At 45.8% G+C, this 25,473-nt stretch overlaps 2 protein-coding genes across 2 annotated transcripts in view; both read left to right on the top strand.

Annotated features, from left to right (window-relative positions):
• Window positions 1–4: 4 nt before the first annotated feature.
• On the top strand, window positions 5–8,970 carry LOC139639293 (unconventional myosin-XVIIIb; the record flags this gene model as incomplete). The annotated part of the gene is made up of 16 exons (XM_071513378.1): window positions 5–115; window positions 227–381; window positions 623–746; window positions 1,557–1,757; window positions 1,845–1,955; window positions 2,414–2,518; window positions 3,014–3,169; window positions 3,280–3,393; window positions 3,482–3,598; window positions 3,707–3,790; window positions 4,290–4,427; window positions 4,544–4,729; window positions 6,400–6,533; window positions 6,635–6,676; window positions 7,552–7,731; window positions 8,034–8,970. Coding segments are annotated over 16 exons (2,895 nt in total), but the record flags the coding sequence as incomplete, so codon positions are not given.
• Window positions 8,971–18,696: 9,726 nt separating this feature from the next.
• Window positions 18,697–25,473, top strand: part of LOC139639294 (seizure 6-like protein) — a 30,590-nt gene continuing 23,813 nt past the window's right edge. Inside the window, exons 1-2 of the mRNA XM_071513379.1 lie at window positions 18,697–18,800; window positions 19,652–19,659. Of these exons, the coding sequence (XP_071369480.1) occupies window positions 18,697–18,800; window positions 19,652–19,659 (112 nt within the window). The remainder of the gene's footprint in view (window positions 18,801–19,651; window positions 19,660–25,473) is intronic.

Genomic DNA, 25,473 nt, shown 5'->3' with positions numbered 1-25,473 from the left:
GGCCCTGCAGCTGGAGTGCTGCCAGACGGAGGTGGAGTTTGTCCGCCGCCGACTCAAGCAGACGGAGGAGAAACTGGAGACGGAGAGACAGACCCGGCAACAGCTCGACACCAAGGTGAGGCCGGGACGCATTTGACGTGCGCGGCGACGCTGATGAGAGATTTAAATGTCTATGATTTGATAACCCTCTGCGTGTGTGTGTGTGTGTGTGTGTGTGTGTGTGTAGGTGTCCGCTTTGCAGGCCCAGCTGGAGCAGTCCAGGAGGAGCGCGACCGAGCTGAAACGTCAGTGTCGCCGCGTGACCTCTGACCTCCAGGACGCCCGAGTCCTTACCGACAGCCTGCAGGGCCGGATGCACGAGCTCGACCGCAAACAGAGACGGTGTGTGTCCGTCTCTGTTTTTATTCTTCAACACCAAGATATTGTCCTATTACTGTATCGTCATGTTCGTCATATCTCTTCTCTCACTGTCTGTTTTGGAGTAGAAACGGTAGTTCGAGAGCGGGAGGCGGTTTCTTTTTGGTTGGGCAGATTAAATAAAATTAGCATTGATTCTGCAGCGTTGTTGCAAAAGCATCTGCTGACTGTGTGTGTGTGTGTGTGTGTGTGTGTGTGTGTGCAGGTTTGACAGTGAGTTGACTCAGGCCCTGGAGGAAGCTGACAACGAGAGAGAGCAAAAGGACAAAGCCATCCAGGAGAGCACTGCTCTGGGGGCTGAAATATACACTCTGCGTCGCAACCTACAGGTGTGTTTTGTATTTGTGTGTGTGTGTCGTGTGTGTGTGTGTGTTGGTGTGTAAATTGTGCCATGTAAGAAGTAGGAGTCGAGGTTAGGTTGGGTTGGCACTCCAAAAAACTTGTTAAAAGGCCCTTATTCGATTTGGCTAGTCATTATTATAAGTCATTTTCAGTTTATTTGAATATGATCTCAGCTCTCCTTACTATCAGCTGTCTTCATCTCTTCAATGGAGAATACAGTAATGTTAGCAAATATACAGTAGCTCATAACATATTACATACATACACAGAAGCACTGCTTATACAATAATGTGATTTATTGAAAAATGAGCATGCGTTGTCTAACCATCATAAAGATTTAGCTACACATGTCAACACATCACTGTATGGCAGCAGTAAACTAATAGATGAAGAACCCAGAATGATGATGATGGATGATGATGTCACTGAAACTCATTTGCATACGAAAAAGGATTACGGGAGACTCAAATCAGAGCTGAAATGTTGAAGTGAAGTTTTCATAGACAAGTGAAGTGTCTCACAAAAAATAATAGTTTTGGAATGCCTTTGCTGTGTGTGTGTGTGTGTGTGTATATATGTGTGTGTGTGTGTGTGTGTGTGCTGGAGGGCCCGGGTCTAATCCCCCATGCGGCCATACCTCCATACCTGCCAAAGTATCCTTCAGCAAGATACTTAACCCCGACCTGCTCCTGGGAGGCCGTGCCAACCCGGAGGGCAAAAAGAGAATTTCCCTCTTGGAGGACGAATAAAGCATCTCAAATATGAACAAATAACCGTGTGTGTGCGGCTGTGTGTAGGAGCACCAGTCAGAGGTGGGCCGTCTCCAGCAGCAGAAGGAGGAGTTGTGCGCTCAGATCCGCGACCTCAGCCTGCCTGTGGACCTCGCCTCCGATTCGCTGCCAGACCTCAAAAAACAGCTTCGCCTCCTGGAGGGCCAGGCCGGCGAGAGAGCGGAGGAAATCACCAAGCTGACTGCCAAAATACAACAGCAACAACAGGTACTCGCACGCACACAGACACACTCACTCAAACACACTCACACACACATACACCAGGCGATTCTCACCCACCGTTCTCCTCTGTAGATCCACATGCGCTTTGAGATGGAGATGGAGAGGATGAAGCAGATCCATCAGAAGGAGCTGGAGGATAAAGAGGAGGAGTTGGAGGATGTGCACAAGTCTTCTCAGAGACGGGTCGGTCAACACTACTGTTATACAACAACTAACTAGTGACCACATACCATACATTAGAATTGAAGATGAGGTTTTGTTCTCTGGGAATATGAAAAAGAGGGAGAAAAACTGACCCTGAGATAGCTGTCAATGGCCTCTTATGGCAACATGTGCTGATTGGTTTGACCTGGTTTTACATGAGAAGAGTGGCTGGAGTTTTCTTATTTGTTTTTCAACACTGATGATTTAATACCACACCTAGACCTAGTTTTATGCCATATTGAATCTGGGTAGTAGACTTCAAGAAAACCCTCAGTATTATTCCCTGGTCACTGTTATACTAACCCATTACAACACTAACAATCAACAACAGTAGGTTTATTAATGATGGCCACATTTATGGAGACTTTGAACTGTTTATTCATCATCTCATATTTGTGTGTGTGTGTTTGTGTGTGTGTGTGTGTGTGTGTGTGCAGCTGAGACAGTTAGAGATGCAGTTGGAACAGGAGTATGAGGAGAAACAGATGGTGGTTCATGAGAAGCACGACCTGGAGGGACTCATTGCAACTCTGTGTGACCAGGTATGCAACAAACACACACACTCACACACACACACACACACACACACACACACACACACTTATCGGGCTGAGAGGTTAGCAACGCACTGGAATAAAGTCAGTCTCTTGGCTTCTTCTTGACACATCATAGATTATCATAGATCATTTGGGATTAATGCCGTCTAGGTGATGAATATGACATGTCACCTCTTCATACTGGCAATACAAAGCGAGCATATGCAGCAAGGAGGTGGCAGCTAATTCAGCACTCTCTGTCTCTGTCACTACAGGGATGTAATCGGAGTAGTGATTAGTGGCCAAGGCTTGGTCTGCGGCCAAGCTGGGACGCAGCTCTCTATAGAAATCAGCCTCCTTTACAGGGTTTAGAGTGAAGAATGTGATTTCCCAAAGACAGAGAAAACACTAAACTCTCAGACTTTCACATCCCATTTTCCTGCCTTTTTGTGTACTGATCGCATTCTCTAGTGTGTTGCTCTGACCTCTGCTGTCGCGTAGGTGGGCCACAGAGACTTTGACGTGGAGAAGAAGCTGAGGAGGGATCTGAAGAGAACCCACGCTCTGCTGGTCGACGCCCAGCTGCTGCTTTCCACCGTAGACACCCCGCACCAACCCAACGGCAGCAAAGAGCAGATAGAGCGCCTGCACTGCCAGGTACACACACACACACACACACACACACACACACTCGTGCACACTCAAGCAAACATCATATCACATATTCAGAAATATTCAACCAACCAGTCTCCTTGTCTCCCAACTAGCTTGAGGAGAGCGAAGCGAGGCGGCTCGAGGCGGAGAGCGTCCAGAAAACCCTTTCCCAGGAGCTGGAGAACGCTCAGATCGAGCTAGAAAACATCTGCAAACACAAGTGTCTGGTGAGTGCGCTTTTGACTCGGTGTGTGTGTGTGCAGAAGTTTGTGAGGAATGTGTGCCCGTCTTACCGGTTTTCTCGCGTGTGTCCAGGTGGACGAGCAGCTAGCCCTGCTCCAGCACGAGAAGGTGGACCTGCTGAAGAGACTCGAGGAGGACCAGGAAGACCTCAATGAGCTGATGAAGAAGCACAAAGCCCTCATCGCACAGGTACCGGGTTCTGTCGGATCTGATCATTTTGGGCCTTTCTTCTCTCCCACTCAAATCCAAGCTCTCTCACTCGCATCTCTCTCTCTCTCCTCCTTCCTTGTTCTTCAGTCCTCCAGTGATATTTCTCAGATCAGGGAGCTGCAAGCGGAACTAGAGGAGATGAAGAAACAGAGGCAAACTCTCCAAGAAGAGGTAACCGTTGTTACACTTTGAAAAGAAATTTGACACCTAGTGGTTAGATTGTTTAGGATTTATAGTTAGTCTTATTTCCTTGTTGCTGATCTGAATATAACTACAAACTGGAGGGTAATTATCATCACACCCTGTGATGTAGTGGGAAATAAAAAGTTAACGATGTATTTACCATGTATAACTATGACCCCCAGCCATAAAGCAAACAACCACCCATATAAACAAAAATCTTTCCCCATCTTCATAGAAGATACATCAGTTTGATACTGTCTACCTTGAATTTCTGTCATTAAGAAAGTAAGAGAGTAAACTCTATTCTGCATATAAAGGTAGATAAAGTGAGTTTTGGTGGGTTTACCCTCCACTACATCCATGGTTACATTTCTACAAATATTGACCTATAGCCTCCATGCTTTGCTTCTGGAACAAACCCCCAAAAAAACATGAATTTTGCCTCTGCACTCCTTCCTGCCCTCCTCCCTCTACACCCCCTTCGCAGCTCCAGCAGAGTGTGTCCAGAGTGCAGTTCTTGGAGTCGTCCACCGTGGGGCGCAGCATCGTCAGTAAACAGGAGGCGCGTGTGTGTGACCTGGAGAACAAACTGGAGTTTCAGAGGGGGCAAGTCAAGCGGTTTGAGGTGAGACCAGATGAACGCCCTCTCCATTTCAACGTAGGATTAAATATTTCCATACCTGTTTTGTCCCATCTCTAACTGGATAATGTGTGTGTGTGTGTGTGTGTGTGTGTGTGCAGGTGCTGGTGCTGCGTCTGAGGGACAGCGTGGTTCGCCTGGGAGAGGAGCTGGAGCAGAGCGCCCAGGCCGAGGCTCGGGAGAGAGAGAACGCCCAGTACTACCAGCAGCGTCTGCAGGACATGAGGCTGGAGATGGAGGACCTGACTCAGAGGGAGCAGGACAGCAGCCGCAGACGCATGGAGCTGGTAACCTGTCCGCCACAGCAAGACACATGCAAATATGATGATATGATTTTAATACAATATGATTTCAATACATCAATCATCAGGTTTTAGCAAAATGCAGCAAAATCAGAATATCTTGCAGGAACCTATGAGCTTGGTTACAAAATAAACTGGATATTATCAACAGCCATTTTCAGCTCTCCAACCTTGTCAACTGCAACCTTAGCATTGGCAAAAAAAAAAAGTGAGCTTATACATTATATACACATTACTTTGATCATTTTTCTTTAATGATCATGAGATTATTTTTTGCACATATACTCATCATTAGCTGTGAAATGACTGAGCTTATATTTGTCGGTAAAATCATTTTCATCTAAGTGACTCACTGACAGAAAATCCCTCTCAACAAGAAATTATTTTGTCGCTCTGCATCAGAAGATGTGACTTCCTATTAAAAAAAGAGTAGATTAGTTTGAGGTCGACAATGTTACACCAATATTAATAATAAGATGTTATTAAATGCCATTCAATAATTATGTGTATAAAGCTGAAATATCTGGTTCTAGGTCTTTATTTTGAGCCCAAAATATGAAAAAAGCTAATTAATGAATTGATTTATCTCTTTGAGAGATCATCATGGTTTGAGCTTTGCAAGAAGTAAATGTTACATTTTAGGGATGCTTTGTGAGAATATGAAAATCTATGTATTTTTTCTGACAAACATTTACATATTTTTTCTTGTTTACAAACGGCTCTTTTTCTCGCACTCGCTCACAGCAGAAGACGCCTGCAGCACGACCTCTGAGCCGAGGAGGAGAGAGGCAGTTTCAATGATATGAAAATTATTCACTGTGTCACTGCCACCGATAGCACAAAGCGGGCAGCACACACACACACTCACACACACACACACACACACACACACACACCGATGCCCTTTAACAACCTACCAACCAACTATACAGGCAGGCAGTCACACATATTGCCCTAATGAATAGACACAATCATATATACACAACCCCACACACACACACACATTCATGTACACTAACAGAAATACACCCCCCCCCCCCACCCCACCCCTCTCAACGTCATCTCTCCCTCGCCCTGCTTTCTCTGTCTGGCTGTGATTAATCCTCATTGTCTCCTCAAGGTTATGGGCACACACACATTCATACACACTTGCGCGTCTCTATGACAACCGCTGCACCCCCCACCCGTCTCCTCAAAGCCAAACGAAGCCAATAACTTTGAAAGCCTGGAAGCTCGTGCACGTGCGTGTGTGTGTGTGTGTATACGTGTGTGTGTGTGTGTGTGTGTGTGTGTTTGTGTGTTTACGCGGGCGGGCATGTGTGATGGGATGCCAGGGAGACGGAGAGCGAAAAAGAGAGACAAGATGAATTAATAAATCACTCCGTTCTCCCAATGTCAGTGTGTGTATGTAACCGTTTTCCTCCAAATAACCTGGACCAGTACACACGTTACCACCAGAGGATAGGTTGTAGGGTTGTTTAAGTGAGATAGGATAGGATAGGATATTCAGTGTTTGACTGATGAAGTAATATGGGGCTAGAATGAATGTAATTTCAGTAGTCAAATGGGCCTGGGGGGTCTCAAAACGACCGGTTGGCCTGTTGGAGGTGACGTCCTACAGTCTCACGGCCTCTCCGTCCTCATTCTGTTTCCAGGAGATGCAGGTGGAGGAGCTCACCGCTGTCAGGCAGACACTGCAAGCCGATCTGGAGACGTCCATCCGCCGCATCGTCGATCTGCAGGCCGCCCTGGAGGAGGTGGAATCGAGCGACGAGAGCGACTCCGAGAGGTAACTGTCTCTCCGCCCTGGGCGTCTCTCTCTGCCCAAGTTTACGTGTTCTTGTGTCTGTGTAACCTCCACCTTTTTCACCGCTCTGCCCTTCCATCCAGCATTCAAACTGCTGTGGAGTCCTTGACTCGAAAGAAAGACCTGTAAGAGCCCGTATGAATGTGTGTGTGTGTGAGTTGGTGGTGTGTGTGTGTGTGTGTGCCTTTTCCTTGCCTGTATCTGGCTTGGTGCTGCACAGGTATGTGGGTGTGACCTGAATGATGTCGCAGACCTCAAAGTATCATCATTAAAGCAATATTCCACTTAGTTTTAACATGGGCATATGATCTTGATTAGTTTATATCCTGGTTTTCCAAATAACCCCCAAGTGGAATATTGCTTGAATGAAGCATTTCATTGCAGTAACTGTACGATACGTAATGTGACAGAGAACCTGGCCTGTTAAGATCACTCCAGAGTGAAGATGGCTGTGCATGTACCGCCACTGCTGGAGCATCTTGGGCTATTCTGTCATCCATGTATTTCTGGATAATTTGACCTCTATGCCTCTCCTTGTGCACAATAGGCAAGAAGCTTTTACTATGATATAGGGGACTCTGTGATAGCAGTTGGAGAATGAAAATTTTGTCTCAGTAACTCATGAATTACAACAATTACATCATATCAAATGCACTCCTCCCCCTTTTCTCTCCTTCTTGACCTCACCCTGACTCTCCCCATCTCTTCATCCCCTCCTACTGATCATATCCTACTCCAACTACTCTTCCCTCTTATCTTAAATGTCCATTTTTAAGCCTATCCATGCAAGTGGCTCGCAGTAGAATCAGTGTATAGGGGGTGCTGCAGTCATAAATGGCTGTCTGCAATGTGCTTGCATGCTTATTGCAGCTTAATAGTGTGTTTTCTCCAGCAATAGGTTGTGAGGGTGTGTGTGTGTGTATGGGGGGGGGGGGGGGGGGGGGGGGTGTTCTCATTCTGGCCGTGACAGGGAGTAACGTATGATTTTGTTCTCCCACAGTGACTCCGTGTCCAGTGTCGGCTCTCTCGGGACGGAGGATGTTGGAGAGGGTATCCGTCATTGGCTGGGAGTGCCTAGAGGAGGTTCCCGCCGCGGTGCCTCTCCCTACGGCAGCAGTACCATCAGCAGCCAGGGGGGGCGCCAGTCTGTCGCCGACACTATGAGCACCTACAGCTTCCGGTAAGACCGCTATCCTGTACCCTGCAGTCACAGCAGTGTGTTATTACAGAGGAACTAAACCCCAAACCCAAATCTGTGGTGAAGCCTGACTCCTAATGGTGAAAAGTAGGGTACTGGTGTCACCTTGTATGTCACCTTCTATTGAGTACAATATCACCCGGCACCAAAGACCAGCCAATAGCAGATGGCCAGTTCAGTACCCTACTTTTCACCATTAGGAGTCAGGCTTCACCACAGATTTGAGTCATTTACCGTGATGTACTTGCAATATTGTTTGAAGTGTCTCTCCTATCCCTCTAAAGTTCATGCGTGGATCCTGATGATGAAGGCTCCGAGACCGGAGGAGTCGGTGCAGGAGGTCTCGGTCGAGCCCCCTCTTCATCCGCACTGTCTGAGCTGCTGGACGGGCTTCGGAAGCGCCGAGCCGGTGGGGACACGGGGGAAGGAGCCGGCAGCACCATCTCCCTCCCTATCTATCAGACAACCGGAGCCTCCACTCTCAGACGAAGAGCTTCGGCCCTCTCTCTGGGTCCGGAAGACCTCCGGGAGCCGCGGCCGGGCCCCAGCATCCTCAAGCCTCCGTCCCCGCTCCTGCCCCGCGCCGCCAGCGTGCGCTCCATAGGCGAGTCCCAGGTACCGGCCGAGGCTACCAACGGGGCCAGACTCGCCCGCTTCAACTCCACTGAGTCCCTCTCTGCCCTTCCCTCGCTGCCCCGCCTCTCCTCCCTAGCGCCCCCCCCCACCCTGTCCATCCCGGAGGAGGATTCGGAGGAGCCGCTACGCTCCGTGACCGCTCCCGTCCGGCGCTCCCCTCAGCCAATGAGGCGGCGGATGCTGGGCAATGTCGTTACGGAGGGCGGAGGAGAGGCCGCTCTGGGCTCAGAACCCATGGTCTTCCAAAACCGCCGCCTGATCGGGGACAGCAGCCGGGACGACGCGGCCTCCGACATCCTGCCCGCCATCCGAAGAGCGCAGTCCACCAGCAGCCTGGCCGGCTCGGTCAGAGGGGGCAGGAGGGCGCTGAGCGTCCACTTCGGAGAGCTGCCTCCCTCCACCCGCAGCAGGAAAAGCTCTGATACGGAGTCGTCCAGCTCGGGCGGTTCGGGAGGAAGCTCCCAGGGCGGGGGGGCGAGACGCAGGGTGGGAGGGCCACAAGGAGAAAGACTAGAGGCAGAGGGCAGCGAGGGGGGAGACGTGGCTTCTGTCATGAAGAAATACCTGAGGAAGGAGATAGACTGAGCCAGACGACACCCGTAGGTGTGTAGACGCCAGACCCACACGCATGGCTCTGCCAACTCATAATATGCCTCTCTCTCATACTTTCCTCTGTCTTCTACCCACCTTGTTTTTGTTTTTTCTCTCCCACCAGCCTATTTGTGAGCCAAGGTCCAGCTGAGTGCTCAAGTTAAGTCCACAGAAAGACTGGTGACTCCAGGAGCAGCAATGAAGGCTGAGTGAAATGTTTTGAAAGTCAATGGATGTATTTTTGAGAATACACATTGATATCAAGCAACTGAAAATGAAGTTGTTCAATCCAAACACACTCAGTCAAACTGTATTTTCAGATAAGCACTGTTTGTATATGAATAAAAGATTAAATAAAACATTTGTTTTGTAAATTTACTCAAACCTATAAACAGTATGCATGAGTACATTTCTCATTTTTCATTTACATTTCATGTAAAAATACTTGCAGCTGTAACTGGGTGTTGTGAAGTCACTATTTTCCTCCTAAAAGGTCAGGAATTTATACTTGGGACACTAATCTGTCAATCCATGTACAAAAAATGACATTTTTACCTTATGCATTTTACTTATTTTTGTCACAAAATAATCTTACTGTTGCATCTACAGATATTCTGGATATTTGTTATTGCCAGTATGCATTAAAGCAGTGGCTATCAATCCTGGTCCTGTGGACCCAGAACCCTGGTGGTTTTCTAGCCATCTAATCAGGGCCTGATGGATTCCAGGTGAGTGCAATTAACTACCAGGCAGGAGAGAAAACCAGCAGGAGTCTGGAACCCTAGGGCCAAGATTTAGAACCACTGCATTCTAACATTTTGTTGAACTTTATTCCTTCATTTATTCAGGAAAAGTCCACTGAGTACCATGGTCTTGTTCAGCAACACCCCACTTCACACTGACTACAGTTACCCATGTTATTAACTGGGACCTGCCCAGTACAACCACAGTCTTCTTCTGGACACTAGGCAGCTCCACTGGAGCAGTTGGGGGTTCAGTGCCTTGCTCAATGGCACCTGACAGTGGTTGTTAAGGGAGAGGAGAATTACTCACTTTCTCCACCTACATTTTCCCAGCCAGTCAGGGGATTCAAACTGGCAACTTCTGGTCATTTTCTGCAGTCTGTGGGTCAAAACCCTGCTTCTCCAACTAAGAGGCTACTGCTGCCCTGTTCAGGTTTAAATTCATCACAATGGATCAGGGTCTTGTAAGAAATAGAAATTTTAGAAAATAACACAATAATCAAACAATAAAAGCCATAGACTATACATAGGCTTAATTGTGGAATTATATAGGCGCTAATATATACTGATGACATTTTCAACATGTAGTGTAGACTGTAAAAGTGGGTATTGGAAAGAAATGGACTACTAACATTTGTTTTCTTCTCTCAAGAAGAATAAATTATTCTAATCAATAACTGTCAGCATTACAAACCATAGCAGTGAAAAGTAACATTGTTTCTGCCACCAAGGCTAGAGAGGAATACTGAAGGAACTGCCCCGTCATTAGGACACAGTGGGCAAACTTTCCATTGATACAATGTTGTGTCGACACATTGAGGCTGTAAAAAGATTTTCCAATCATGAAGTCAGCCTCATGTTCTTCAGGGCTGTGGTATAATAGAATATGAATGCAATAGGCTACATTGAACCAATCACTGTTGGGAATCCTATAAAAAAAAAAAAAAGTGCAGCGCAATTAATATGCAACAGTAAATTTCATTCATGGTCAACTAGCTACCTGCTATTTATTAGAAGCCCTATTTTATAGCCACAGTGGGCAAATGGTTTGAAACTGCTGCAAACGTTTATTATATCCCTGATCCCTAAATATATCTCTGATGTAATAAATGATCATGGAAAGCAAAGTGATTCTACTGGTCTGTAAAAACGTTGTCCTGGGAACAGCCCTTCTTCCTATCTGTTAATTCAATAGTAGCCTCCTGTTCTCTTTATTACTTGTCACTTTCATTTGAATGCAGTGTATTTGTTGATATCGGTGACTGCCTGTTTCCAGAGAGCTGATTGGTCAGGAGGCCTTTTATACATTCTGATATCCTGAACTGAACCTGCATTGGAGCAGGTTAGCCGTGCAGCGTAGGTTACCATGGCGATCTACCCCGGTTAAAAGTGAGACACCTTCGTGAGACCGAACAGCCGGGGTTAAACCCAAAGTTTACCTTCCAAACACTCAAAGAGTAAGATGTTCGGAGACACTGGTTCATATTGCACTGCGCATGGGCTGTGAAAGACCAAATGACAGGCTGACCTTATGTGCATAGTCCATTGCATGTGGTTTCTGTCTAGAATGTGCACACTGTTTGAGTGTCGGTGTGCCTTTTCCAGTGTCTTAAGGTTAGGACCAAACTGTCAGATCTGCAGAGGATGTGCCTCCTGTGTGCTCCATCCCCATCTGTTGCTCTGCATGAGTCGAGCTAGAGTTCAGCTAGAGGTAACAATTTAAGTACAGCTCCAGCTGAAACCATCTGCACCAGGCATAAGTAAACTGAGATGAGTGCAGCAGATGCACTTTCAGACTGTCTGAAGGCAAAAGCCTTATATCCACTGCATTACAACCCTAATGAAAAATCACTAAGTCCCTTTCCTGTTGGGACTTAATGGTTCTGGGGTGCTCAGGGCTGATAGCAGCCTTATCATACTTTGCAAATTTTCCATCTATAGCAGTGTTTCTCTACCTTTTTCATATCAAGGACTCTCAGACCCAAATCTGAGAATATTTGTATTCTTAGTTATGATTTTGTCCAGAATTCCATGACTGTCTGTATTGTAGGTAGAATGAAATAATGCTTAAGTTTAACATTTCATCAATTTGCTGGGGACCCCCTGGAACCCTCCCAAGGACCCCTGTTGGTCCCCCGACCCCATGTTGAGAACCACTGATCTATAGTATCACTATATTCCTATAGGATATATATTTTTATAGCATCCTTAAAAAATATACATTGCAGGATTACTGTAAGGAATTCATACAGTGCAAAAGTATTTGGATCAATTTTGCCGAAATAAAAAATATAAAAAACTAAAAAAAAAAAAAAATACAAAAGGCTTGATATGTATGAGGAGAAGAACTATTGGCATCATCACTGGGAGTTTGGTGATCTGTCTGTGCAAAACCTGCATACTCTTGATGGCATGGGGTTCAAGGATCAATGTAACGTACATAGATCAGATGATTAACACCCAAGCGTGCCTCCCAAAGCTTTCTCACCACTCCCCTCCTACCAGGAAGTAACCTGGATGAGACGAGGGGAGGGATGGAGTGAAGCAGAGGAGGGAGGGAGGGAGAGTGGAGGCCATTTGGGACAGTTATTTGCTACTCCATCATAAAAAATTGATGCATTGTTGATTTTCTTTCCTTGGAAGACTTCTTTGGGGGGGGGGGGGTGTCACCTGAAAGCAAGAACCCAATGATTACCATTTTGGCGAGACCTTTACACTTTATTGTAAACTGCAGTAATCCCATTTCTATCTTAAAATAGCAGCTGAATTCGTCATGCGGACTCTGACTCATTTCCGAGGGTTTGACTGACAGGCTGAAGATCTGCATGGTAGAGCTGGGGGTTTCAAAATGACAGTATTCTCACTTTGCTTCATAGATTATGGTCATTAAAACACACGAGTCTTTCCTCTACAAGATTTACAGAGGAGCCATGTACTTTATACAGTACCTGAAACCCTACTTTATCAGGTGGAATAGCAGCTATAGTGACAAAAATGTTTCCTGTCTCAATGCCTATCGCAAGAATTCTCAACTTGAGCTCAGTACGATGCTAGTTCTTAAAATGCATCTCAATGGACTTGTTAACAGTGACCCATTTCAACACAAGTCTGGTAAGTGTATAATACATACGTACATTAGCTGTCACCTATTTGTATGCAGGAATTCCAGTTTGAGAAAATAATCAGTGATCAAGTGACACCATCCTATGCCAGTTTTTGGCCAATTTCTCAGCTGGATTTTTGTCAATGCCCTTCTTTCTCCAATCAAAATACCAGTTTGTGCTCTGATCCAACCATTATTCAGCAGAAACAGAAGACACGCTTAATTATATACTACCCTTTGTTTTTTCCTCACCTAATCTTCAGTTAATCCTTTATAATGGCCATGCAATATTACTGGTTATACCGCTCCTGCTTACAGGTGAGGTTCTCCCCAATGATTGATTGGCTCCGACCCTTTCCTTTCCTTTCTCTCAGCCTGATCAGCAGTCTACTCATGTTTGCACTGGGAACGTAAGCCAATATCTGTTCATAGTGTACAAGCCCATTGGGTTTACCATATTAAGAGACGCCAATCTGTCACTATGCCTCCACAATGGGGAGTCCACATTTAGACACTGAGTTTGTACCTGAATTTACTGTCCAGTCCTTGGGGTAAGCTTCTGTCTGAAGATTGTCTCTTTTTCCAGACTGCTCAGCTTGTAGACTACATTAAAAAAAGCAAGGGGCTGATGTTTGTGGACCCACGCAGGTATTTTTCAATTTTCCAGTTATTACACTGATAATAGCATACTTACCTCATAGGCTTACTTTAGGCCTTGAAATGGTCATGTCAATCTGTAAATTGTTGTAAACCTACAAGAGACACAAAAAGAGAATTACTATTTTACCTCGAATCTGGTCCATTCAATTTGATGTTTAAAGTCCCCATGAAAAAACTCCCATTACATTTACTTCGTGACATCATGTTGTACCAGGAGAAGTAAATATAAATTCCAACCAATAAAACCATCTCAGATTTTTGAACAATTCCGCCACCTCCGCCCCCCCCAGCAAATAAAACTGCCTTTCTCTCTATGACTGATATTCCATTGGTTTAGACTTTCGAATGATCCCTCAGTGTGTTATGTCCCGCCCCAACATCCTGTTTCAACAAGAAATACATCAAATCCTGGATTTAAAGATGCCATTCTGCCGTCTTCAAAGTCAAAAGAAACAAGGGAGTCAACTTCAGCCACAGCAGAACAAAAGGAAATCCATGTCAATAATTGAACCTTTTAAAAATGGCGAGCAACACAGGTGACCCGAATTGACCTTCAGGCCGGCGAGATCTGATGATTCAGCAAAATGGGCGTGATCAATCCCTCATGCCAACAGCGTGGGAAGCATCTGATTGGAGCAGCGAGAACGAGTGTGCAGCGCACGCAAACTTGTAGGCCTTCCTTAATTTCGAATTTACATAATTGGACAGCTGTGCGTGAAAGAGTGTGTGTGTGTGTGTGTGTGTGAAGAGAACACAAGCGTGGATAGGAAGAGTCAGTTCTTATTTGTACCTGGATATCGCTGCATTGTTGCAATTGCCAATTTTGTTCTGTTTTACCTCTATCATCGTTTTATGGTTGTTATTTATCATTCTAGTTTGCTTTCTTCATTATGCTCAATGTCTTTGTAAAGCACACTGCAACACTTCTGCATAAAATGCTCTTAAAATAACATTGATTGGAGCTGTGGGAGGTGAAGAAAGTATACCGGTCATGCATTCTTTCTATTTTTTATTTTTTTTTCATTTCAACCCATATGTGTGTGTGTGTGTGTGTGTGTGTGTGTCTGCGTATCGCAATTTGTATTCCTTGCATGATTATAGATAGGAGGCCCGTGAACCCCGCCGAACAAAACAACCACCTCTCATTAGCAGCCAGGGAACAGCTGCACATTAGCTATGCCACATCGGTAGGAGACCTTCCTCTCTGATTACATCTCCGCCACATATTTCCACGGCGATATCCAGACTAGATCGCAAATTATGGATATTGAGCCTGATTGTCCTCGATTGTTAATTGTCGGATGATTTACGGTTATCGCCCCCCCTTTCACCGAAGTTTCCCACGGCTGTTAAGATTGCCTCCTGCGATTTAACACGCTAAAAATAAATCACGGCGTTCTTTGGGTAATAGAATTAATGAGGTGGTAGAGGGGGGCAAATAAAATTCAAAAAAACAAAGCGATGAATTAGGAATGTGTCAAGTGAAATATGCCAGTTAAGATAGACTGGAGCTCTCCGTGTCGCTTGTTTGTGTGAGGTAAACAAACGTTGGCTATAGCTCTCCCTATTGTGTGTTATCGGAGTGCTGCAGGCCGGCCGCAGCCAAAACGTGGCTTGTTAGGGAATCTCAACAATAGAGAGAGCTGTAGAGATCTCCACTCCACCAAAATCTCCACCGCCCCGGGGCTTCTTGCAAGCGAGAGGAACAGACAAGAGTACACGCTGCCTCGTCTACCCACAGCCAAGGCCCTGCAGAGTGTGTGTGTGTGTGGGAAGGAGCCCGTGCTTATCTATATGAGGAAAATAAATGCATTGTGCGTTTGTTGTCCTGCAGCAAAATATGAGGTTATTGTTAATTTTTTTTTTTGCGTCTGCCTCCGAAGTTCCCTATAGGACCGGGATGGGACCAGGAATTGTTCTGCTCAGTGACCTAAAATATTGTATTATTGTAGTGAGTGCTTGCTGTTATTTATTGTATCTGTTGCTGCATTGTTACTGCTCTGTTTTCCTGTTTGCTTGTTTTTTTTTTTAATGATGAGTTCCTGTTTGCTTGTGTTTTTTTTTAATGATGAGGAATTGATTCCATGCAATCTGGTGTGGCCAAGGGTGTAGCATGGTAGACCAGGTGAGTTAGAAAAACCAGTTATATGCAGGTACAGTATTTTAAGGAAAAACACTTTTAGACAAATAGAATTCCTTCATTCATTTTCACCTGGACTGGAGTTCATCACCTTTTTATTTGCCACTGCATCGCTTGGTCGAGTCTTTTAAAAATGTTCTGCATCACTTTGCCTTGCTTGTGCGGTTATCAGCTGAAAGTGACCTCTGCACCTCTGCCATGCAATAAGAGAGAGAGAGAGAGGGAGGGAGAGAGAGAGAGAGCGGCGTAAAAAAAACAGGCTGTCGCTGAGCCCGGCTCACTGCGGAGGCTTATCCCCCTCACATGTATCGGCGAAGAAAAACACACAACAGGAGCGTGAGAACTAGAAGCGATGGGAGGAAAAAAGTAGGGAGATAAAAGAGATGAGATTGGTGGGGGGGGGGGGGGGGGGTAAGGATGGAGACGGGGGGGAGGGATTATAAAGAGAGAGGGAGAATGAGATGGGATGAGGACGGCATGGCGAATCTAGGGAGTTGGAGGGGAGAGAGAGACAGAAAGAGAGAGAGAGAGAGAAGCTGATCTTTTATAGGAATAATGATCTCTCTTCTCCTCCAGATCGGAGACGGAGGGGACGAGATCTCTGTGATCTTTGGCAGACAGCACAACGCCCCCCCCCCCCCCCCCTCCCCCTATGGATAATGATCCTGTTTAGAGAGTCTCAGTATAATGAACATGCCAGGCAATTGCTGGAGAGGAAGTTGAGCGGATGGTGACGGTGTGCTGCATTTAGGTAGAGGATGTTCTGTCGTTCTGGAGCATAGGCAAGGATGAAGTGAAGGGTAAACTCACCTTAACTCAGTTTACCCACTCTTTTTTTTTTAGGCTGGCATGACCTAAATTCATAGCACATCATTGTAGGTAGTCTCAAACTGGTGTATGAGGAAAGGTAAGGCCTTTTAAGGAAAGAAAAGCATAAATAATAATTGATTTTTGCTTATAAGGGCGGTTGTTTGCCTTATCCAGATCACCATGGAGAGGTTATAGTTTACCTTTATATTTACAGCATCACTGTGTGTAGCAGTACTGTTGTTGTGTAGATCAGTGGTTCTCAACGCGGGGTCCACGGACCACCAGGGGTCCTTGGGGGGGTTCCAGGGGGTCCCCAGCAAACTGATGAATTGTTAAACTTCAGCGTTATTTCATTTACAACAAGTGAACACAATTAGAGAATGTAGAAGAATGACTGCTTTGATCATAGTTTCTCTGTTATCTCTCTACCTACAATACAGATAGTGACGGGATTCTGGACAAAATCATATCTGACAATAAAAAATATTCTCAGATTTGGGTCCGAGAGACAAAATCTCATCAAATGGGGGTCTGATGTGGACTAAATTAGGGGTCCTTGATATGAAAAAGGTTGAGAATCACTGGTGTAGATGATGTGCTGTACTTTCTGGATGATGGGGAATAAGCATCAACACAGACAGCGAGGAGAGCTGTCAATAGTCGACCCAGTGTTTGCCTCCTCCTGTATATTTTTCAGCACCCTGGACAGAGCCCGGTAAGCTGCAACAAGCTAAAACAACACCACACACACTGAAGTGTTTGCTTTGCGCGCAAGTCCTCTCCTCCTCCTCCTCCTCCTCCTCCTCCTCCCCCCCGAATTTATTCATTTCCCATTTCAAACTCTCTTAACTGTTTCTGCGGGAGACACTGGCTGAAAGTTGCGAGCGGAGAATCAGGCAGAAGGGGAGAGACAGCTGTTGTAGCACAGTGTTTAATGAGGTATGTGTTACTTCCCCTCTTACTAGAAGCAACCCTAAAACCCAAAACATGGTCTGGTCTCTGTCTGTCTGGTGTCTTGTTTTTTCCAGTCTGCTTGACGTCACTGAATCATTGATAATCTCTTGTCAAGCATTATATAGGCTTGAGGCTATCGACTAGAAAGAGACAGGCAGAGAGTCTAGATGGGTTGTCGAAGTTATTATCACTCTTATTATATAGCATCTTCAATCTTCAATATTCTAATGTGGAAACATCACATCATCAACATCAGCATCATCTCAGGTTAAGGAACCAGTGTAGTATTGATTCATTCCACATGTAATTAATCAAACTGCATCATATCCATCCTATCAGAGGTGGACCACACTGACCGGAACATATCAGATTTTTTTTAATAAAAGGCAAGCTGAAGTATGGGTCCAGCCCTAGTAGAGAGTTGGTCAACATTTATCAGCCTGCAGTGAGTCCGGTCCTCAGAGTCTAAAGCCTTGGATTGCAGTAGATTGCTACGGTGAAATACAGCTACTTATAAAGATTACCAGCCCGGGATGAGATGGGTCCTAAGTCACCCCTCCGCCCCCATCCCCTTCATCCATCCACTAAGTCTGTACAACATGGGACAATGTTATTCTGCCAGCAAGTTGAGCTCTCTCTCGCCCGTCTCTCTCTCTCTCTCTCTCTCTCCCGCCCCCCCCCCCCCCCTCATCTTATGTAAGTATCTGTGCCCTTATCATTACTGCAGCCTACAACAGTATAACTCTGACACATACACCCTCTGACTAGGTTGCATTATCATTAATGTCAGGTTTGTGCGTGTGTGTGTGTGTGTGTGTGCGTGAGAGAGAGAGAGAGAGAGAGAGAGAGAGAGACAGGGAAATGGAAAAGAAGAGTGGAGGGGGGGGCACATGGATAGGAAGAGAGAGAGAGAGAGAGAGAGAGAGAGAGAGAGGCGCATAGACGGCGCAGAGAGAGAGAGCGAGAGAGAGAGAGAGAGAGAGGGAGGGAGGAGAGAGAGAAGAGTCCGTGCGGAGGAGAAAAGGAGGACAGATCGCGGGGCAGAAAGCAGGAGGCGCTCATTGCGGAGAGGAGGATGCTGCTGCTCTGACATGCGGACCGTCACCACGCGCTGATCCCCCCCCCCCTCCCCCCCGCCGCGACATCACACACACACACACACACACACAGAGGCTGATCCCGCCCGCAGTGCAGCCGCGCGCGGACCGCAACCGACAAAAAACCGTGCCGCACCGATTCTCTCCCTCACACGATTTCCCTATCGAAAACCCATCCCTCTGGACGGGGTTGTTTTTTGTTTTTTTGTCGCCATGCCACCGGCCGCCTGCTCGGTCGGGTACCGACTCCCCAACACCTTGTGCGCGGTGCTGTGGATGGGGCTGGCTGTGGACCAGCGTCTCCGCGGGAGGACAAGGTACAGCCTAAACATCCTATATGCTGACTTACACTCTGGTGGAATCTCTGTGTAGTGCATGCGTGCCGATGATGAAATCGGTACCGAGGATGGGTTTTTTTGGGGCGCTAATTAGACGCAAATCCCTCTCCGTCTCTCGTCCTCCCTCTTGGCTTTAATCCAAGCAGAATGACAACAGTCTTGCATAGGCACTTCGTTGTTTTTTTTTTTATATTTGGGGCGCTGCAACCCGAGTATTTCACATCTTTGCTATTTTTTATATTTTCGGTGATCCCGTTCTTTTGAGGCATCTCCTGCCGTTTCGTAGGAGGAGTGAGCGACGCACAAGACTCAACAAGCCCTTTGAAGTCTTGAAATAAACTGCCGGTTGTGTTTTTTTTTTTTTTTTACGTGAGTGGTTATATAGCCTTATATGAGTTGGCACAGCGGCATCCTAGAGTGTGTGTCCATCCAGTGTGTGCGGACCGGAGCCCACTCGCGTGCGTGGGTGCCTGTGTCGGGGATGCAGAGAGAGAGAGAGAGAGAGAGAGAGAGAGAGAGAGATCACCTGTCAACAAACACTGCAGGTTTACTCTCTCTCTTTTACACACACACACACACGCAGAAGAGAGAGGGAGAGAGGGGGATTCCTTCAGTATCACCACCACCATTGGAAGAAAAGTATAAGGAGGGCAAAGCAAGGAGTGCAGGAAAAGTTTTTTTTTCTAACATACAATCAACCATGAAGTGGAAAGAAATGTGGATTTTGATGGTAGAAGATTGAAGAGATTTTACAATCACTTTCTCTTGATTGTGTTTCCTATGTGTTTATGTCCCCATTTTATTATTCTCCATTTGATACCTTTCTCTAGAGCACTTGGTAAACTTTTAGATGAGTGCTGAATGATTATTATAAGATAAGATAAGATATCACTTTATTAATCCCCTTGGGGAAATGTATTATATTATCTCAACAGCTGGGCAGATTTCAAGTCTATGCTTGTTATGATTCATGCTCTTCCTCATAGGATGCTTTGCACTGATTTGAGCGTTGACCCTTTCACTTAACTGAACATCTTCCTCAAGAGGAATTCATCATGTTCACTCATGAGCGTCCGCCACAAATGAACTGCTTATTAGTGATGATTTTGTATTTTGAAAATCTATAGTGTTTGCCTCAGAGAGCTGTCAGTGAGGAGGATTCCTCAGATACTACATGTGCATGTACTCTCTCTCTCTCTCTCTCTCTCTCTCTCTCTCTCACACACACACACACACACACACACACACACACACACACATTCATATTCATGAATCAGTTTCCCCCCTTCCCAGCGGTCTGCTCTGTCTTCTTGTTAATCCTTGTCACTCGTCTCATTCCCATGTAGCCTACTTGCACTTTTTTTTTTTTTTTTTCGATCTTTAGACAAACACACACACACACACACACGCATGCACACACACACACACACACACACACACACAGTATCACGCGCTGTATCGCTGGTTTCATCTCCCCGTCGGTGGCTCTGGTTAATGAGATCTCCCAGCAGAGAGCTAATGTCATAGAGCCGGCTTGTGATTGTGTGTGTGTGTGTGTGTGTGTGTGTGTGTGGCTGTTTGTGTGTGCCAGTGTTTCTCGCTCACAAACAAGTGTCTGTGTGTTAGGGCAGCCTGGATCCCTGCGTGGTCTGGCTTCACACTGTTAGATAGATTCGGTGGATGGGGAGGCGACGCACTAATTTCTCAGAGAGAGAGAGATAATCTGCTGGAAAGACAGTTGGACAGCGGAGTTGAGATTCAGGAGCTCCAGCCGTGAAGCAAAACCCCAACTGCAGTTTGTATCCGAAGAGGAACATGCAGCTTTTTTATCGACAGGCACTGGCATTGTTGCATACAAATATCAATAAGGCATATCCGTTTAATTTGAAAAGATATAGATTCTCTCTCCTCTTCTCTGCTCTTCTCTTCTCTTGTCTCATACTCTCTAAAATCCGTTCATCTTGTAATTCGCCCCTTCTCCTCTCATCACATCACCTCTCCCGTTTCCTCTTCATCTCCCTTTCTCCGGTCTTCCACCCCCCCCCCCCCCCCCCCTCCCTTCCCCGCTCCCGCCCTTCTTTTTCTCGTATTACTCGTGATTGAGAGGAGAGGGAAATAGAACTGAGGAAGAGAGGAGATTGTTTCTTATGGTTGAATAACCCCCCCCCCCGCCCGGCCTTATTATACAACGAGATCCTTCGGGCTGCGAACTTTGCGGGGGGAAAATATTGTGTCGAGTTAAGAAGAGTCGGAAAGAGGGAGAGTGAGGCAAAAAGTAAAAAAAAATCAGGGGAAAAAAAGGAACAGAAGATGGAGAGAGAGAGAAGGAGCAGAGGAGAATATGTAATAGGCCATGTAATTTATCTATGAATGATGTTTGATTGGAACTAGTGCTGAAGTGCTGGCGGACTCCGATCGATGACAACTTGCAGACACGTGGCAGAGGAACAATTTGCAGACGCGGGAGAGTAAAAGAGAAGGGGGGGGGGGGGGGGTTAAGAGAGAAAGGCAGGCATGAGCAGAGAGAGAGAGAGAGAGAGAGAAACAGAGAAAGTTGGAGGTGACCCCCCCCCCCCCCCCCCAATTTAATCAGCGGCGAAAGCGCAGGTGGGGCTTTAGAGGGATTTAACCTTTCATTTCTGAGAGAGCTCCCCCAGAATATGAGCCCCTGATTAGCATGATCACTCACTCAGATCAGTGTATGCTCTTAATGAAGTGCTACTGCTTTGCCTCTCTGAAGAAGCACATAGCTGTTATGTACAGGGCCAAGGGGAGCGGGATAGGTTGGCTCCAAAAGCTTAAGAAAGATAAGCTTAAAATGGCTTTCTATGGTGATGCATGCTGGGATGTGTGTGTGTGTGTGTGTGTGTGTGTGCGCGCGTGTGTGCAGCAGCCGGAGGAGTTGTCGCCGATGCGGGAAGCTGCCATCCCTACTAGTTCCCCCGCAACTCATTAGGACCGAAAGTGAGACTCGCAGCCTCCCGTTCTCTCACACGTGTATACTGACATATGGCCGGGGCTCCTGCGGAAACTTATCAGAAGAAGACAACATCCCGGTGAATTATTCAAAGCGGGGCGGGGGGGGGTAGTGGGGGGCGGGTGCTGACCTTCCTCCGACGCCGGGGTGTTGACAGAGAAAGGAGAACGCCCCGAGCAGTTAGCAGGTCTTACCCGCCAGTGATGTCTCTACCCCAGCAGGTGTGCTTAGACCTCCGTGACCCCACTGTGTATCTGTTTCAAGGGGTGTGTGTGTGTGTGTGTGTGTGTGTGTGTGTGTGTGTGTGTGTGTGTGTGTGTGTGTGTGTTTGTTTGTCATTCTGAGTCTGTGTATTATTGTCGGTGCCTTCCTTAGTACCCAGGATTATCCTTTCTAGGATGACTGTGGCGTTGCACGGATGCTGCTGACACTCCCTTACAATGGAAGCAATTAACTGAAGCTTAAGTTTGGGTCTGTCTGTTTTTAAAGCCATAACTGTTTGTGTGTGTGTGTGTGTTTGTGAGGTTATGTGCATCCATGCCCGATTTAAACTGAGCTATCAGGGTTTTTTCATCCAGTCCAGCTTTTTATCAAACCAGTTCAGACACTCTAATGGTCAGGGAAGAGCCATGGATGCTGAAGGACAAGCCAACTTCATAGATCAAATTCTCCAAGAAAAAAAGAAAAAGTGCTTAATGTCTGATTCCACAGGCTTGGTTAGGAGGGGGCATCGGGCGTGTCGTGCAGTTTTGGCCCGTAGCAGATTATGAATTGTGTCCCCCAAAGAAAGGTCTGATACGGTTGTCTCGGATTATAGGGACAATTTGGATTTTGAGTCTCGTAGGCTCACGTCGTCAACCTCTGTCAAAGCTGATCGGCACGATCGAGACGGCGTCTGCCAGCCGAGCCCCCCCTTTTTTTTTTTTTTTTTTTAAAACGGTTAATATTTCAGCTCCCATTTGCTTCAAAGCTTAAGCTAAAGCCAGCTCCGCTCCCTCATCTATCTGCCTTTGATACGGGGATCCCACTTGAAGTGTCTGTTGACTCATTCGACAAAAAACCGTGTCTGCGCGTGTGATAATCCACACCCGCCGCTCAGAGCGATGCTGATAGCTACGCCTTGTCACGGTGTCGAGTCGGCGTATTTGTCTCCTTCCCCTCGCACCTCGACTTAAACGGGGTGTCTGAGAGCTGGAGCCAGAGAGGGACGGGACGGTACGTCTGGGCGCTTTCATTAACATCGGGCTCCGGTCTGAGGTCGTGAGGTTCGATGTATCGCCGCCGCCGCCTGGTTGAGGGGGATTGATTGATTGATTCCTGTCATGGAGCGCGCAGAGTTCACTCACCAGCGAAGCCCCTCTGAGCTTAGGGGGAGATTTATGGTCGAGCAGTTCTTCGGAGTGTGATGAGGGATGAACTTGGATAGCCTTCCTCCAGATTCCAGCTTCAATTTGGAAGTCTTCACGCTGGATGATTCTTGGTATTCATACGCTGTTTGGCGAAGGCAGCTGATTCACTGTTATTGAAGCCCCAGACACTGAAACAGACTTCCTCTCATTATCATGCCAGTGTCAGTTTAAAGTGTCTTAAGTTTAAAGTTGAAAGTCTTTACAAACCCAATGGGAGTGTAGCGCTGCTGTTGCCCCAGTTTGGTTATCCTGCTGGACTGAAGACATTTTTCAAACTCTCGATGCAAACACTAGAGTTTTTTTGTTTTTGTTTGTTGAAGCTGTGAATGGTTTGTTTACTTTCGTGTTTTAATTTATCAGACAATCTATGGGTATATGCTAGGGCTGTGAATCGATAAAAAAAAACAAAAAACGAATTAATCACGCAATTTGCCGTGATTAATTGCTCTTTTTTTTCTTAAGACTGAAGCTTGTAATCATGGATATTTAAACGTAGCATGAACAAATTAATCACTAAATCACCAAATTAATGGAGGAATCAACACAAAGGAAGTATATTTTCAATCAAATCGTTCAATGGCAGCTTTTTAATTGAGAACACAGACTCTCCCCAGTGAACTGCGGATCAGTCATTTCCATCAAAACCATTGAATTTCCGCTTGAAAGGCACAGTTCTAACTGAAATAATAACAAAAGCTACATGTTCAAATGCCAGCTGAATTACAAAACCATCAAGGCCATCATAAAGGGCTAGATCAGTTTAGAAAGCAATAGCCAAAAAAGAAAGGGCATTTCATTAATAAAACTAATTAATCAGCAACAGCTAGCCTAGCACTGTGGGGGGAAAAAAAGCACAAGCACAGATCCTGTACAGGCTCACAGCAATTCAATGCAATGAAGCACTGCGGCCCGGTTATCAGTTAACCTAACCTAATCCCACTAACATTACTTAAAAACCACAAGGAAATAACGTTACCTACCAGTAAAGTTTGTGTATGGGAAACAGTGCATCTTGCAGCCAAAGACGCCCTCTAGAGGCCATCTCATGAAGCGCTGATGACTGCCTGCCTGCCTGTCTGACTGATGTCCTCAGCTGCGCCATGGGAAGAATGCGTTATTTTAACATGTTAAACATTTCAAATTAATCGCAAATATTAACACATCTCTAGTATATACCCATAAAATCTGTACTCAAAAATTCCCAGTTTGAGGGAATTATTTTACTTCTACTTCTTTTTTCCCTCAAATGTTTTGCCGGGCGACACTGTTATCATTATATGAAACTTGAATCAGTCACTAGCACAACAATCCCTGCGGCTCTCCTAAACTGTGCTCCATTTTCTTTCAGCTGCCGTGGCCTTTTGATCATTTACTCATAAAGGCCTGGATGGGAACAGGGCTGCTGGGCATGTCTAAAAATGAGAGCAGGTCATTGATCGATGCTAAGGTCAGGTCTGATTGATCTAAGCTAAACAGTTTCACCGTGTTTTTGTACCATCAGTATCTGGCAAAGAGATGCTCCCTAGAAGGACCAAAATATAAACTATAATGGACTGCTAGGAAACAACTTGTCCTCTTCCGAAATATCATGTATCCAGTACTCATATTGCACATATAATATTCCATACAAAGCTTTGGCGGTGTGCAGTGTTTTTTAGAGTTGAGTGACAGTAGACTATGGATGTTATATCAAAAGATGAATAAGTTGAAAAGAAACAGACTTCATTGGAGCTGCCACTGAATATCAGGTTTAAAACATTATTATCTGCTTATTTATCACATTTTCACTTCATTTCTTGTTCTGCCTTATGATTTATTGCTGAAGGTTCTCCGTGTTGACATGTGGGTCATGGCGACCCGGAGGTTCAGGCTGAAAGCTTTGCTCTTTTCTTCTGCACTCGTCTCCTGCTGCACTCCTCTCCGTCTCCTTTCACAATTGATGTGGCCAGCGAAGAGAAACATCTACCTTTTCTTTTATTCATGGATTAAAAGCATAGAGCCCGCGTACCTGGGATAGGCCATTGAACACACACTCACACACACACACACACACACAGATATATATACTGTATATATATATATCTCTGCAAGACACCCAGTCTTATAAGAGATTGCTGCCATGCCAGCCTTCTAAAATATTGGCCTTGTGGATGATTATTGAAGCAGTCTCAAGACCTTTTCTCATAAAATATTAATATTTTTGTGGATTTAATCATCGGCATTTTGACATCACTTCACAAATAAATGCAGGCAGTTTCTTTTTCGA

The sequence above is a fragment of the Centroberyx affinis genome, unplaced genomic scaffold (genome assembly GCF_046629955.1).
Source record: "Centroberyx affinis isolate AG114_WGS23_722 - 3 ecotype Tasmania unplaced genomic scaffold, CSIRO-AGI_Caff_v1 ptg007060l_1, whole genome shotgun sequence".
NCBI lineage: Eukaryota > Metazoa > Chordata > Actinopteri > Beryciformes > Berycidae > Centroberyx > Centroberyx affinis.
This window is presented reverse-complemented; position numbering and strand designations above follow the sequence as displayed.